The 13,870-nt window shown below is 40.7% G+C and overlaps 2 protein-coding genes across 3 annotated transcripts; one reads left to right on the plus strand and one right to left on the minus strand.

The window, feature by feature from the left end:
- Positions 1-2,368: 2,368 nt before the first annotated feature.
- On the plus strand, positions 2,369-9,693 carry LOC111607632. Of its 2 annotated transcripts, none has more exons than XM_023329772.1 (8): positions 2,369-2,565; positions 3,661-3,910; positions 5,036-5,278; positions 5,350-5,448; positions 5,846-6,178; positions 7,127-7,453; positions 7,763-8,095; positions 8,692-9,693. In XM_023329772.1, exons 2-8 carry the CDS (start codon positions 3,889-3,891, stop codon positions 8,805-8,807), a joined length of 1,473 nt encoding a protein of 490 aa, XP_023185540.1. In that variant the 5' UTR covers positions 2,369-2,565; positions 3,661-3,888; the 3' UTR covers positions 8,808-9,693. The 2 variants fall into 2 exon arrangements, with proteins under 2 accessions (XP_023185540.1, XP_023185541.1); XM_023329773.1 differs by having other exon boundaries at positions 3,664-3,910.
- A 1,600-nt stretch (positions 9,694-11,293) lies between these two features.
- LOC102223068 (cyclin-dependent kinase 5 activator 2-like) lies at positions 11,294-13,661 on the minus strand. Its single transcript, XM_005812145.2, has 4 exons — positions 13,464-13,661; positions 12,753-13,121; positions 12,528-12,665; positions 11,294-12,195 (listed from the first exon to the last, which is right to left on the minus strand). The coding sequence occupies exons 2-4, from the start codon at positions 12,993-12,995 to the stop codon at positions 11,818-11,820; spliced, it is 759 nt and encodes a 252-aa protein (XP_005812202.1). The 5' UTR covers positions 12,996-13,121; positions 13,464-13,661; the 3' UTR covers positions 11,294-11,817.
- Between the last annotated feature and the right edge of the window lie 209 nt (positions 13,662-13,870).

Here is a 13,870-nt window from a genome sequence, read left to right on the forward strand (position 1 = left end):
CAGAAGGTTTGGACCCGGCTCACCTCTTTGCTGCTGGAGGCTGGTCCGATTTAAACAGAATAATGACGTCCTTTGACTTGTTGCTCCTCCACGACACACAGCTGGGCTCAGCTGCACGACTCCTGCTGAATAACAAACGGCCATGTTAGAAATGGATCGGTGGTAAAACGTGGCTGGACTGTTTTCCAATAACCACATTAATATATTTGTATAAAATCATCAAATTTCAGAGGAAAAGTTTTTCTTCAGGTGATAAAAAATGTAATTTTTGTTGGGCTCATATGAACACATTAAATAAAATAAAATTTAAAAACTCAAACTTAGATCCAGCTCACCTGTTTGAGTTGTTGCTGCTCAAAGAAACACAGCTGGGTCCGGGTCCTGGTTCTGGTTCTGGTTCTGACAGCTTCCTGTGAATGGAGACGGTTTGGTGATTTCACTGCTGACCTTTGACCTTTCCTGGACAGGTAAAGGTCATGACCTCACCTCTGGTCCTCATGTTCCCCAATAAGAGACATTTTAGAGGGAAGGACTCTGTCCTCTCACTGATCCATGCTGCCACTAGGTGGCGCTCGCTCCACTCACCTAAAACAGAAACACAAATAGGTTTGATATTTCAACTTAATTACTTTTTTTATATTCATGTTTTATTGAATTTGTATTTATTTTCTGAATAAAGTTAGAATCAAATGTTGAAATAATTTGTTTAATGAATGAATAGAGTAAAAAATAATTTAACTTTTTGTTTTCAGGAATCTTGTTGAATCTGAAACATTGAGAGAAAAATGTCAGGAGACACTCGTCCACATGACCTGTTAGCTAAACAGTTCAAGAATAAAAACATTCAAATTATTGATCCAGAACTAAAATAAAACCATAAATTAACCATATCTTATGAGTTTTAATGTGACATCTGAAGGTAGATCATCAGAGCTGAGAGTCTGAGGAAAAAATAAAAACTGGTTTTATCTTTTGGTGGAGACCAAATCCAAAAGTCTGAGTACAAAAGCATGCCACACTTTTCAGATTTATATGTATGTTTCTTCTACTTTAAAGTTATGGGAACTATAATCCCAGTAAGATCATTTCAGTCTGTGGTTGTAATGAACTCAGAGGTGGAAACATTCAAGGTAGAACATGAAAAATTATTACATTATTTTTAATCCCTGATTATTTCATGACTTCTGTTGATTAAAGTCGGAGCTGGCAGAGGACCAAAGATCATACTCAGCATATTTTTACAATTATTTCTGTACTGAGTGACTGATCAAATTATCAATCATTTAATATTGAAAAATTACATCTTCAGATGTAATAATGTTAAGTGAAAATGTTGGTATTTAAGGATAAAAATGTCAATAATTCATATAAGTAACAACAAAATGAGGAAAACTAAAATGTTTCCAGATTTTATTAAATAACTTGTGAAACTTTAAAACTTCATGCGTGTTGAAAAAACATGTTTGTTTTTCATTCAGCAGGTAGAAAATCCAGAAATGTTTCTGTAGTAAGAGCAGAAATACGTCATAGTAAAATTACACAAGTAAAAGTAAAAGTACTTCTGAAAATACGTTTTTAAAGAAGTTACTCACGTGACGTTTTGGGTTCCATTTCTCAATGAAATGTTAAAATTCTCATCAATGATTAATGTTTTACCTCAACATTGTTAGTATTTAATATAAATATTTATGGATCCTGTGAAAGTTTTCCAGCTCCAGGCTGCCCATCTGTCCTGCAGGCAGATTTTCACCAGTCCCTCCCAGTTTGGCTGGGACTCTGTTACTGGGAACTATGGAGCGGAAGTTTCTGCTGATTCTGATCACAACGAGCCTTAAAACGACCTGAACTACTCAAAAAGAAAGAACTTTTAGGTTTCTTACCCACAGACTGAGGTTTATGGGGCGAATCCAAACTGTGTCGCAATGAGGAAAGTGAAAATAAAACTCTGAGACGTTCAGGGACCAAAGTAAAGTCAGAAGAAATCAGACTCTGTTTACAATAAATGGGGAAATATGGCCAAAGCAAAAGAGGTTTTGTTTTAACTTGATGAATTTAGTTCAGTTCAGCATCTTGACTGGCTCCCAAAGGGGGAATTTAAAAACTCAAAACAACATAAAATACATAAACCATGTTAAAAACATTCTAAACAAAAGCACAGATTCATAAACATATCAGATGGAATTTAAAACCCACAATTTGTTTTCATATGATGGGGAATTTTTCCCATTTCCAGTGGAAACTGGGAAAATGTACTGAGCAGAAAATATTGATGTTTCTGTTTTAAGATAAATGTTATTTTTGCATCGAACCGTTTTCTGCTGAGTCATCAACTTCCTGGTTGATTCCTTCCAGAGTTTGGCTCGGTTCTGATATCATGTTGGATCTGTTAATGATTTGCTGTTTACAGTGTTAACTCTGCTCTGAAGCTGCTTTCTCTTCCTGTGGTTCCGACCCGTCTGTAGCGGCTCACAACGTTCTGGATCAGCAGTTCCTGAAGGATTCCTGAGCATTTTTCCCAACTTTTCCTCGGACTTCAGCTGCGTTTAGGTGCTCTGGACCTGTCAGGTATTTATTCTCATGTTTTCTCCATCCCATAATTTCTCTCAGCCTGAGTATTTGTGCCTCTGTAAGCATATTTGTGTGCTACCTTTTGATTATAAGACAGTTTAAATCACATTAGTCTAAATATGAGCGTTAATTATTCTCTCCAAAGATCAACTGTTCAGTAAAGAACTGATGCAGTTCTGTAATTTGTCCAGCAGAGGGCGATGCTGACCAGTTCAGTGACCGTCAGTTTCTCCATAAGGAAGAAAGACGTTCAGAACGATGCGTTTGGGTCACGTTGGACTTTTCAGCTCAGGAATAATTTACGTTCTGAATAGTTTTTATTTGTTCAGCAAAAAGCAACAAAAAATTAAAAATACCAGCAGCTGAAACGGGTCAGAAAGTATAAACTAAAATATTCCAATGATTTATTCTAAATCTGTTGGAAATTATAAATAATCACCAGAATCTGATAAAAGTTTAATTTGATTTAATGAATCTCTGAAAGGTCAATTAAATCCCCTACCTTTCAACCTAGGGTCAAGGGTCACTCTGCTTGAGTTTCAGCTGTCAGAAGTAAAAAAAAACCCTGAAAAATTCAAAAATACTTTAAATCTTTTTTTAAATAGTTGTAGAGGCTGATGGTAGGAAGGATTTTCTGTAGCAGTCTGTGTTACAACGATGTGAAGAAGCCTCTGACTGAAAACATTGTTTTATTCTGAAATCCATAATTTTCTTAACTTAATGTAAAATCCATCATGTTCAGTCGTGAGCAAATTTATGATTAATTTAAGGTTTTACAGACAAAAAAATTATATTTGTATATTTATATACAACAAAGTATTTATCATTGATTACAGTTGAAGAGTTAAAACGAGGATAATAAACACAAACAGAGCTTTGGAAATATTTTTATTTAATTCAGCAACTGTGTTTTTATCTTGCATCAACAGGTTTTACAGACTTTTATTCTACAAAAATTACTCTAGTTTCCTTTATTAAAATATCTAACATATTACTGAAGACATGAAAACAACAAACAATTTAAGAAATAAATCTTCAGTTTCTCAGCATTTTGTCCGTTTTAAAGCCGTTTTTCTTCTTCTCTTGTTTCAGCAGGAACAGCTTCGACCCGAGGCTCTAAGGTCAACCAGCATCCAATCGGAGCGCAGGCTGATGGAGGGGGCGGGATCTGAACCGTGACAAACTGGTTCTGGTGAACATTTTCGTTTCTGGATCCAACAGAACCGGTTCAGAATCATGTGGAGCCGCCGAGCAGCAGAGAGTTTCACCAGAATGAGTCCAGAAGGTTTCTGATCCGTTTGTTCTGACAGGAAGAAGAAAATGTTCTGGATCCTCCTGCACGGTAAGATCCGGTTCTTCTGGGTCCAGTTCTGCTGGAGCTGAAGTTTATCAGTGAGACTGTTTGGATATTTTAGTCTCTTTGTTGATTGAAGCTTTGAAGACTAAATAAGCCCCGCCTCCTGCCTGTTTCCTGTCTTTCTATTGGTCCGCTGTACTTCATGATGTCATCTGAAACTGGAGTAAATATTGACAGACTGAGTTCAGGATCTAAAATCATTTTTCATAACCTCTGCCTGTCAGCTGCGCTGTTTTCTGTTTATATAAAAGTTTACTGATCAGCTTTAAGCTCAGACGTTCATCTCTATGCAGATGATAAAGTTTTTTATGTGTTTGTCCATAAATATCTGCAATTTGTTACTAGCACAAGTCATTATGCTCAATGTTCCCAAAATTAAATCAACATATGGAGAAATATCTTGACATGCTGCTGAAAGACACTGGAATGAGACTCAAAAAGCTCCTTTGTATCAATAAAAACTTTAAAGATATTTTAAAGAAGATCCGTCTGAAAAATAAACAAATTTAAAGCTGCAGTTTGTAACTTTTCTAAAATGTTTTTAGATATTTGTTGAAGCCGTCATGACAGTTTATCATGAGACAATCTGTGAGAAGATCAATCTCCACTCTGAGCTGCTGCTGCTGTTTGGTTGTTTCTGGTGCTTTACTTCAATCAGAGCCAGGAGGAGGGGCTTAGCGCTGCCAATCAATCTCATGTACCAGGTGCTAAATGTGATAATGGTGGAGAAACAACTTACCATTACTGGAAAATTGTTTATCAGCTGTCATCAGTGGCTATGCTAGCTAGCTTTAGCATTCAGAGAAAAGCTGGCAGCGCCACACCAGATTGACTGACAGCGCTAAGCCCCGCCTCCTGTCTCTGATTGGTTGTTTCCAGTTAGCACTGGGAGAACACAGAGGAGCTTGATTTATTTAATTTTTCACAGTTTGTCTGTATGATAACAGACTGTGACATCATGGAAACAGTTTTAATAAATATGGAAATAAATATTTTCCATAAAAGCTTTAAAGTCAGATTTATCTTTTGTTTTTGTTGCTTTATGACGTCAACATTGTTGCTGCTGCTGCTTCATAAGCCCGTTGCCATGACAGCCGTCTCTGTGCTCAGTGTCCCTGCTGGTTCCTGCGGTCCAGATGCTGGTTCTGAACGGTTCTACCGAGGCCTGGACCCGATCCAACCTCAGCCTGCCCACCGCTAACACAACACGGGGAGATGAGCTGACGGATCAGTACCAGCTCAACAGAACCACAACCACCGCTCCGCAGACAGGAAACCTGACCCTGAACGTGACCTTTGACCCCAGAACCTCCACAAAGCAAACCTCCACAAAGCCAACGCCTCAGGTCAAAGGTCAGGAGCTAACCTGCTGCTGCAGTAGCTGACGGCTCGCAGATGAAGATGTTGCTCATTTTTCTCCACAGAACGGTTGTGGACCAGAGTCCTGCTGGGTTCTCTGATGGTTCTGGTTCTGATGGCTTCTGGAGGCGTTTGCTGGTATTTTAGGCACAACTTCAGGAGAGGTGAGTCAGAGAGACCAGAACAAACTTCCACCACGAGTTCAGATCCAAACCCAGCTGGGTAGAGACGATTTGGACCAGAATAAAGGAGACATTGACCAACATGTTTGATTAATATAATTTTCTCAATTGGTGACTGAATGTTGGTTTTATGACTTTTTATTTCTGTTTTATGATCTAAACCAAACTTTTTGTCCTGTGAGCAAAAACTGAAAAGTTAAAATTACTTCCAGGCCAATTAAATGTTTATTTTATTGCCTTATTAAAAGAATGACAGGTCATTTCTAAATGCCCAAATTTTATTGTTTTTGTTTTGTGGTCAGAATTTGACCTTTCTTGACTTGTTCAAATCGTTTCAATCGTTTTGGCTCCTGTGAAGCTCAACTTCTTCTCCTCTCAGATTACACCAAAAGCATCGAGGCGGACTCCGGTCAGCCGTTCGTCCTGCTGCCCTGCAGGACCAACGTTCGCCTGCCGAGGGACGCCAGGGTGGAATGGACGGATCGCCACGGCAACAAGGTCCACGTCTACCAGAACCACGACAGCGTCCCCGAGATACAGATCCAGTTCTACAGAACCAGGACGAAGATGAGCGTCGACTCGCTGCAGACGGGAGACCTGAGCCTGACCCTCAGGATCCCCACAGGCGCCGACACGGACACCTACACCTGCCGCGTCTACAGCCACAGGAAACGCGTCCTGATGAAGAGACGGGTTCAGCTGCAGGTCAAAGGTCAGCTGATGGGTTGGGGTCAGAGTTTCACATAAACCGAGATGTCCATTATCAATGCTGCTCAACCGTCATGGCCGCCGCTCTTCTTCTCTCAGGTTGCCATTATGCTACAACAGTTACCATAGCAACATGACTCTGTCCTCCGATCTGGTCTTTGGGTGTTTCAGTTTTATCACCAATATTTCTACCATAAATGGAATGTTTATAGTTTTAATAACATTTAGACGCCTTTATTAAAATTCAGTATTATGATAAAACTGCAAAAACTAAATGTTAGCAAGTAATTCCAGTCTAGTTTCTAGTGTAAACATTGTGCTACACTTGAAATAGGATGAAACTAAGTTACAAGTAACATTTCAGCCAAATCTAGGAGTTTAAGTAAATAATTCCTTAATATTGAGGAAAAAGTTTTAATTCCATTGGCAGATTGTTTCACTTATAACCAATCATTTCCCACGTAAAAGTTATAATTTTTCTTCAATATATTTATTGATATTTATTGACTTAAACAAGCTCCTGTGTTTTTCCAAAAAGTTACTTGTAAATTAATTTCATCTTATTTTAAGTGTAATAATATATTTTCACTATAAACTAGGCTAAATACTTGGTAGTATTTTGTGTTTTTGCATGTTGGAGTTCATATTGCTGATCCAGAAGAATCAATGCTGATCTTTAAACAACCTGGAGCTTTTCCCAACACATAGAAACAGTCTTCTTCGCAGAGACACGCTTTCACACGTGGCATTCCTCAGCATGTTCAGGCGTGTGGAAGCTGCCATATGAACTCATCACACTTCTTCCTTCTCAGGTTTATCAGTGCAGAACATTTCAGCAACATGGAAGTTCAACAACATTTTTAAAAAGCTAAAACAGCAGATTCACATTCTCTCAATCTAACTCAGACTTTCCTGAAGCATTCTGGGTAATCAGCTTTTGCTGTTCTCTCAGTCCAACAGGTGGAGGTGGATTCAGGTGCAGACAAAGTCCTGCTACCCTTCCACACCTCAGCCAAGCTGTTCAAGTCTTGTAAAGTTGAGTGGAAGGACAGTGAAAACCAGATGGTACACGTGTTTCAGGACGGTTCTGACCGTCTGGAGAACCAGGACCGGTTCTACAGAAACCGAACCGAGATGAACAAAGACTGGACACAAACTGGAGACCTCACTCTGACTCTGAAACACCTCACCTACGAAGACAGCAACATCTACACCTGCAGCATCTTCAGCCAGGAGGGAAACATCCTCTACAAGAAGCAAGTTCAGCTCAAGGTCGAAGGTCAGTGGGTGGAATCTGACAAAACGTTTGGACACGCCTGCTATACTGACTGATTTTATCAAAAGCTTAAATGAGTTTAATTTTTGTTTAATATTAAATATCACAACAAATATTAATGAACAGGAAGAATTATAATGTTTCTCTGTTTATCCCGGACGAGCCCCCAAAAAGCAGATCAGCTGTATTTCTTTAAAGTAAAAGAGGAAAACGTTGTTGAAATCTTATCAGTGACGTTTGGTTTTATATCCACAGACATCAGTGAGTGAGAGAAAAGCAGCAGCTGATCTTTGTTGATCTTTGTTTTCTCAGACTGTCAGGTGGAGGTGGAGGAAGGGGCGGAGTCAGTCCAGCTGCCGTTCAAAGTGGCACCTGATCTCCTTAAAGGCGCCAGAATAGTGTGGTGGCGCTACGACCCGAAACCGGTGGTGATTGTTCATGTTTATAGATTCCTTTCTGATCAGCTGCAAGAGCAGGACCATCACTACAGAACCAGAACCAAGATGAATGAAGACCTGCTGCAAACAGGAGACATCAGCCTGACCCTGAGCCGACCCGCAGCCGGCGCCGCAGAGAGCTACAGGTGTGGCGTCTGGAGGAAAACGAAACTGGTGGCGTGGACCACGGTTCTGCTCAAATACAAAGGTTAGTCTGCAGTGCATCAAATTTCAGTGGAAATTTTGGTATTTTAAAGACTAAAATGACAATAATTCATACAAAAATAATGAATTATTATTAAAAAATAATAAAATCAAGCAAAAGAAAATGTTTCCAAATCTGTTTCTTTTAATAAAACTCTTATGAAACTAATAAAACCTGCAGCTGTGTGCCTGGTCAGTTTTTGATTAAAACATGTTTGTTTTTCATTCAGTGGGTAGAAAATCCAGAAATGTGGAAATACTTTATAATAAATAATATTCATAATCTTTTCTGTCGGTTGGCCTGGATCTGTGTGTCCTCTATGCTTTACACTTTGCCTACCAAGATGGCGCCGGAGATGTGCGACACACAGGAGTCCGACTGAATCTACATTACTGTCAGATTGAGAATGTTGGTTTAGTAAAACAGGCAGAAGCTTTTTACGCCTCGTTCCTGTTTTATTTACAAAAACAGAGAAATGGAGAAAATGTTTCGCTCATCCCAGGTTCATGACCAATGGTCTAGTCAAAGTTCTCAGAATTTGAATGTTTCATTGCAGTTTGTTTCTTTGTTCTTCTGATCGTTGTCCGTTGTCTCTGCAGGAGGAGAGCAGGTTCAGGATGAAGATCCTGGAAACAGGGACAGAAGCGACTCCATCGACATGACGCCGCTCATGTCTGCCGAGTCCAACGACTCATTATTTGACGCTCTGACGTGAAACTGTGATGTCACTTCCTCTTTCAGAGTCTTAGCGCATTTAACTCTTCAATTTTCACTTCAAGAACAGTTGACAAAACAAAAGCACTTTCTAAAATCCACCAGGAATTGAACCAACAACCTTCTTGCTTGAGATTGGTTGGCATCATCACTCCACCATGAAATCTTTTACTCTTCAGATGTTTCTTGTAGTAAATTTATCTGTTTTTATTCAACATCTCTGAACCTGCTTTCTGTCATCTTTACTTTCCACGTGTAACTCGGTAAAATCAGCCTTTAATTAGGCCGTTTCCTCTAAATGCATCACCGTTATGTTTAATTTGACAGTCATCAGAATCACATGATTCATTCAGCTGGTAACAGGTTTCTACTTCCAAACTACTTCCTGTTTCATCCTTTTTGTTCTTTCTGCACTTTAAGGCTCACAACACAAATATGTTTAAGATCTGAACCCAGTGAGTCTGGAGCCATGAAGTTTGTCATGAACTGAACTGTACATTCAATTGGTGAGTTGTGAATAAAATGTTTGTTTATGCTAATTGGTTAGCTGGCAGTTGTTAACTTTTTTACCTTCTATGTTGAGTTTAACTTGGTAAATTAAATGCATGCTGTGTAATATTAATATGACACTTAAACTTGAGAAAAATTGAGTTACTGGTTAAAAATGTCTGGTTAACTAGCAGGATGATATTTTACTAGTCCTGTTTGTTTAATGCAGTGGAAACTGAGCATTTAATGGGGAAATTTGTGACTGTCTTTCGGCATCTTAAGGAAACCTTGTGCACATTAATATTGAAAGTTCACTTCAGTATTGTGTATATATTTCTGTTTAGTTTTTTATGATGTTCACTTACTTATTTTTAGAAATACATGGTACTGAAAACAATCATTATTCTCTGTGTTGTTTTTATTCATTTCTGTCATCAGCTCCGGTACTCGTTCCTATGCAAAACATCTACGTTTTACTATCATGATCAATTATAGCTTATTTTTAAAAACATCAGTGGGAGTCAGAAACCAGCTGCAGCTCTAAAACTCATCTCTATATTCAGAGCGGGGTTTGTCGCCCTCTGGTGGCCATAGTGGGAACTACAGTCCGGATGCTGCGTTATTTATATGTAAGCGGCTGCTGAGGCCCCGGGGCCACCAGAAAAATCAATAATCTATATTTGATCATGTATTCAGAAATGATTCTTTATATCGGCAAAAAGAAAAAAATAAATTGTTCTTGGGTTCCCCCTGGTGGCCGCCGTAGATCAGGCTTCAGCGGTAACATGAGCTGCGGTGAAAGATGAATATATTTTTTAAAGTTAGCAAAACAATGTCGCAAAAAGGATTAAAAAGGATTAAAAAAGAAAGAAGGAGAATGGAAAAAAGACAAGATAAAGGTATGTTTTAATGTGTCTCGGTAATTTAATGTTTATTAAAAAGATTAGTGGAGATGCTAACACGAAATTAGCTTGATGGCGGCCATGAACGGTCCAGTTCAGCAGCCAAACATTTATGCTACAATGTTTGTATTTGTGTGAAACTGAGTTTTAACTTTAAATGAATTAATTCTCTATATTTCTGAGGTTTTTTAGATTCAAAATGGAGTGTTTGATAACGTTTGACAACAATAATTAAAACATTTGACTAAATGTTTTACATCAGGCTACATGGCTACTGCTAATCTTGAACTTGTTGAAAATTAGAGCTGGACTTTGACTAATGAATCAAATATACAGGCCTCAAGGTAAACAACAGCTCTTAGAAATAATTATTTCAATTATTTTAGTTGGAAATGTAAAAAAAAATCCTTAATTTACTAAAGTAAAAAGAGTTGGGAGGAGAACTGCAGAAAGCCTCCTCTTGTTTTTTAAAAAACATTGATATATATTTTGTTGATTGTTTCAAGTTTATTTTTATAAAATGGGACATTACATATTAATGAACATTTACATGCAAATGCATGAAATTACAGCTCATGTATTTTATATCTTTAGTCCCATTTGGTGGGTTGATGTAAATAATGATTAAAAATAATCAAATTAAAACTTCATAGATGAGAAAAGGAGGTATTTAAACGGTTGTTTAATTAGACAGTCTATAATGTTTCATTCATTTTCATTGGTAAGTAATTTAGCATAGCGGTGATAAAAATTGAGTTGTTTACAGTTAAGCTATGCTAAGCTAACAGGCTAGAAAAATAAATAAATCTACTGCATAGTTTTCACAGATCCGTGTTTGTTTGGGTAAATAAATAGTTTTGTTCTTCGGGTTTTGGTGCTCTGTTTGTAATCCGCTGTAATCTTGTGCTGAATTCACACCAGCCCTGTTTAATCCGCTTCAATCCGAATCCAGTCCATTGACCTAGTCAAAGTACGGTTCGTTTTGGGAGGTGAGAATGCGTCATCCATCCTCGGTCTGGATTCGGTTCGAATGTGAACGCCAAGCGGGCTGCAGGCGGCTCCACAAGCAGGAAGTGGACTACAGCGCAGGGCATTCTGGGTAATGCAACCAAAACAAACGTGCTAGCCAGCGCTAGCAGGAGAAACGACTCATGGTCTTTAGCCAAAGACTAATAACTGATATGATCTGACATCTTTCCATCTGGTTCCTTTTGGTGAAGAAGGAAGTTTTGCTCAGTGTCTTTAGTGTCGTTTCCTTCAGCGCCCCCACAGGCCAGGAGGGGAACAGGTTTTCAGCTAGTTTGGATTGTTTGACCCAGTTCAGTTTGAAAGAACCAAACCAGCTGAAAATGTAGCAAATGTTGCATTTTGATTTCCAGTAGAACCGGGTCTACCGGACCATCAGGTGTGGAAACAGCCAGACTCAGATGAAGTGTACTCTGGTGTCCTGCTGTCCGGTTCTGAAGCCCAGAGACGGATCCGTCCAGGCCTTCATCTGGACCTATTTGTACCTGAGGAGGTTCTGGTGAGTCAGAACCGGTCCTGAGAGTTTGGTACGGGTGTAGTTGCCATGGGAACCTTAACAGGAAGCTGCATCAGCCCTAGGTGGGTCAGGCTCTCTCAGTCCAGATCGTCCATCCGCTGGTCCGTCGTCCTCTGGGTGCCGCCGCCTCCACCGCCGCCGCCGCCGCCGCTGTGTCTCTTCAGGTCCTGGAAAACCTCGGTGAAGAATCGCGGCTCGGCGTTGAGGCGCAGCATGTCGGCGCTCCGACGCTCGATGACCTCCAGCGCTCGCTCCCAGAAGACGTCGCGGCTCGACTCCACCAGGAACGGCTTCATGGGGTAGGAGATCTCGTTGCCCAGGTAACAGTAGGCCAGGTAGAGACAGGTGAGGAAGGTGGCGTGGAGCTCCTGCTCCGAGGCCGTGTCCTCGTCCACCGCGTCTCTGCAGAGCAGGTAGACGAAGACGAGGCTGGCCGGGCTGAGGAAGCCCTGATGCTGCAGAGAGAGACGGTGGAAACGGTTCAACGTACCACAGCCTGTTAATGCCACTGTAGATAGAAAAAGGAGTAAATTTCCACCAAAAAACTCAGAAATTTTGTAGAAAAACTTTGACATTTTGTAAGATCTTAAATTTAAAATCTTTAAACTTTTGGAGTTCAGAAATTTTAAAGTTTTTTCTAGAAAATTTCTGAGATTAATCTCAGAATTGAAACATTTTTTGGTGGGAATTTTGGACGTTTGGAGCTCAGAAACTTGGAGAACACAGTAGATCGGATCCAAAGGTCAGACCAACAACAGACGGTCCAGAACCAGAACCAGAACCTGACCTGCCAGCCCTGCAGCAGCAGCGCTCGCTCCACGTTCCTGAGCCAGACGACGATCCGATTGGACGGGAACTCCTTCAGCTTGACGCAGCGCCGGCGCAGGAAGTCGGACAGACAGTGAAGAAGCTCGCCTGTGGAGGCCTGCATGTTTCAGACAGCAGAAGAAGAAGAAGAGTTCATCAGACGGGACCAGGTTCTGGTTCCTGACTGACCTGAGCCGGTACCAACCTGAACCACCAGCCTCCTGATGCACATCTGCTCCTCCTGCCGGGGCCGCGCTCTGACCTTGGGGCCCTCGAGGGCCGACTTCCCCCTGGAGCCCAGCGCCGCCAGCCGCTTCCTGCAGCGCAGCGCCTGCAGCAGCACAGAGCGCCTCTTCTTCTCCTCCTCCTCCTCAGGAACCTCCGCCGGCTCCTTCAAAGCCGCCGCGGCGGATCGGCAGCCGGGAGGCAGAGAGAGCAGCGTTCCCATGGCGACGCCGCAGAGAGCCGCCGCAGAGCCGCAGCATCCAGGAGGCTCCGAGTCTGTCTGGAAGCTGCTGCAGCGCCCTCTGCTGCTCAACCAGAACACGGCAGGCTTAGGGCTCTGGACCTGGACCTGGACCAGAACCAGAACCAGAAGAGAAATAAAGTATGATGGAAACTTCCAGAACCATCAGAATCCAATCTTTTGTTTCGTTTCATTAAGATCCAAGATGCTGCTGCTGAAACTAAATCTAAAATGTTTTTAAACTGAATATTTAGCTCTGACAGAACTAAATATCTAATTAATAAACTAAATATTTAGCTTGGATAAACATTTAGTTTTAAAATAATTATGTTTATATAAATCTACCAACTCAGAACTAAATATTTATGGTGCTATATATAGATAGAAATATAATATTTTCAGAGCTAATATTTAAGTTGTAGTTAAATATTTAGTTGTTAAACGGTGTACCTAATAAAGTGGACGGTGCGTCCAGTCTTCCTGTTAGTTTAGTGAGTTTCCAGCAGAGGGCGCCGATCCACAGAACATCAGGAGTTTCCTCCATCAAAACTCTTTCATTTCTTTCATCAGTTTGATTTTAATCTGAAGATGATGAGATTAAATTTAACATGAATTTAAATTTAATCTGCAGTAAAAATGCAGTCGGGTCCATCAGAACCTCTGGCTGGTTTAATGAGCCAGACCCGACCCGGTTCTGCTCCTTTGAGCAGGCGGCCTGATGGATGTGATGAATGAAAGCTGCAGCAGCTGATCCAGAGTCAGATTATCCACCTCCCCCAGTGAGGCCAAAGGGGCGGGGCCTGGGCGGCAGAAGGTTCATTGTCTGAGCAGGGAGGGTCGAGCGAGCTCCACACGAC

Source organism: Xiphophorus maculatus, chromosome 24 (assembly GCF_002775205.1).
Source record: "Xiphophorus maculatus strain JP 163 A chromosome 24, X_maculatus-5.0-male, whole genome shotgun sequence".
Lineage (NCBI taxonomy): Eukaryota > Metazoa > Chordata > Actinopteri > Cyprinodontiformes > Poeciliidae > Xiphophorus > Xiphophorus maculatus.

Excerpts from the sequence above, each read along its gene's own strand:
- LOC111607632 (XM_023329772.1), top strand. The coding sequence starts at position 3,889 with ATGTTCTGGATCCTCCTGCACG. Across the intron at positions 6,179-7,126 it reads GGTTCAGCTGCAGGTCAAAG|TCCAACAGGTGGAGGTGGAT; the intron begins GTCAGCTGATGG and ends CTGTTCTCTCAG. Across the intron at positions 8,096-8,691 it reads GGTTCTGCTCAAATACAAAG|GAGGAGAGCAGGTTCAGGAT; the intron begins GTTAGTCTGCAG and ends TTGTCTCTGCAG.
- LOC102223068 (XM_005812145.2), bottom strand. The coding sequence starts at position 12,995 with ATGGGAACGCTGCTCTCTCTGCCTCCCGGCTGCCGATCCGCCGCGGCG. Across the intron at positions 12,666-12,752 it reads TCAGGAGGCTGGTGGTTCAG|GCCTCCACAGGCGAGCTTCT; the intron begins GTTGGTACCGGC and ends TGAAACATGCAG. Across the intron at positions 12,196-12,527 it reads TGCTGCTGCAGGGCTGGCAG|CATCAGGGCTTCCTCAGCCC; the intron begins GTCAGGTTCTGG and ends CTCTCTCTGCAG.